At 40.5% G+C, this 1800-nt stretch overlaps 1 protein-coding gene and 1 pseudogene across 1 annotated transcript in view; both read left to right on the top strand.

The window, feature by feature from the left end:
* LOC102755329 (leucine-rich repeat-containing protein 37A-like) overlaps window positions 1-890 on the top strand; it is a 4098-nt gene extending 3208 nt beyond the window's left edge. The window contains exon 4 of the mRNA XM_015559059.1: window positions 849-890. Within this exon, the coding sequence (XP_015414545.1) occupies window positions 849-890 (42 nt within the window). The remainder of the gene's footprint in view (window positions 1-848) is intronic.
* A 79-nt stretch (window positions 891-969) lies between these two features.
* The window catches only part of LOC107181900, a 4828-nt pseudogene continuing 3997 nt past the window's right edge, over window positions 970-1800 (top strand).

The following is a 1800-nucleotide window of genomic DNA, read 5'->3' as shown; positions in this document are numbered from 1 at the left end:
AATGATGAGAATCATTGATTGGCTGTCTCCTGAGCACTCCACACTGGGGATGGAACCTATAACCCAGGCATCGAACCGGGGACCCTTCAGTCTGCAGGCTGATACTCTATCCACTAAGCAAACCAGCTATAGCTGCATGTTGATCTCTTGATTTTGGATTTAGCCATCTTACTGAATTGTATTACTGCCAATAAAAGTTTAATCTCCCCCTAACTACTTTGGCTCAGTTGATAGAGTGTTGGCCTGCGGACTGAAGGGTCCTGGGTTCGATTCCCATCAAGAGCACATGCCCGGTTGTGGGCTTGATCCCCAGTAGGGGGTGTGCAAGAGGCAGCTGATCCATGATTCTCTCTCATCATGGATATTTCTATCTCTCCCTCTCCCTACCTGAAACCAATAACAATATATATTTTTAAATAGTTTAATCTATGGCTCTTGGGCTTTTTAGGTTGTGCATCATCTCATGTGCAAATATGTTTTGTCTCTTTCCTTCCAGTACTTCATTTTTTCTTATTAAATTGATTAGGATCTCCTCAACCGGCATCCTACTCTTGTCCTTGACCTAAAACAAAGCTGCTGTGTAGGTTTCTGGTAGATACTTTCATTTTCTTTTCTACTTCTAAGAGTTTTTATTGGGAATTATCTGCTGAATGTTATCTGAAACAGCCAATAAAATGCATTGCCAACTGCATGCAAGGTCCTAAGTTAAGACTATGGAAGAGTCAAAGGACTAGGCAGAGTTTCTGTCCTCAAAAGAGTTATCATCTCACTTAAAAGGGAAGGAATCAAAGCTTTAGAGACAGTGGTCATTGTGATGAATAATCATGATGTTGTTTCTCCCAAAACAGATTTGTCACCGTAAGGAGGCTTCAAAAGGAAGCTCAAGGTAAATATGAGTCTGGTGATTTTTAAAATAGAATTTTAGCACTAGAGGAACTTTCTCTAAGCAGCCAGAGGTGACCTCGGTAAATGGTTCATTATTCACTTGAGTCAGAAAACCCCACAAAATCATGGAAGTCCAGAGGTTTAAACCTTTGTGTTCACGTTAAGCACACTTGTGAACCTGCCCATGCCATCAAGGGTATGCATATTCAAAAAACCGCCAAACAAGTGAAGGATGTCACTTTACACAAGCAGTGTGTGCCATTCTGTCATTAAAATGGTGGAGTTGGTAGGTGTGCCCAGGCCAAAGAATGAGGCTGGACGCAAGGTCAGTGGCCTAAAAAGAGTGCTGAATTTTTGCTGCACGTACTTAAAAACGCAGAAATCAACACCAAGCTTAAAGGTTTAGATGTAGATTCCCTGGTCATTAAGCATATCCAAGTGAACAAAGCTCCCAAGATGCAGTGCAGAACTTACAGAGCTCATGGGCGGATTAACCCAAACATGAGCTCTCCCTGCCACAATGAGATGATCCTTATTGGAAAAGTGCAGACTGTTCCTAAAACAGAGGAGGAGGTTGCACAGAAGAAAAAGATATCTCAGAGGAACAAAAAAAAACAAAAACAAAAAACTTATGGTCTGGGAGTAAATTCATTATTTAAAAAAATACAGAAGAATTTATAACTCATCTATTTCAATCTCCTCATTTTACAGCGAGGAAACCATCAAATTTGGAAAGAATAGTTATTTATCCTGATGCTTTGCCTAGATTTTGCAAAAATGGCTCCTTAGCCAAAGCTGAAATAGAATGGACTGGCACAGATGCGTCTGCTGTCACTACTCCTTTAAGGAGATGGTGTAGAGACAGTGGTCATTGTGTATGTATGTATTTCTTGATTGTATGTATTTCTCTAGTGT

The sequence above is a fragment of the Myotis davidii genome, unplaced genomic scaffold, assembly GCF_000327345.1.
Source record: "Myotis davidii unplaced genomic scaffold, ASM32734v1 scaffold993, whole genome shotgun sequence".
Classification (NCBI taxonomy): Eukaryota; Metazoa; Chordata; class Mammalia; order Chiroptera; family Vespertilionidae; genus Myotis; species Myotis davidii.
Note: the sequence above shows the minus strand (reverse complement) of the source record. Positions and strands in the feature narration are given on the sequence as shown.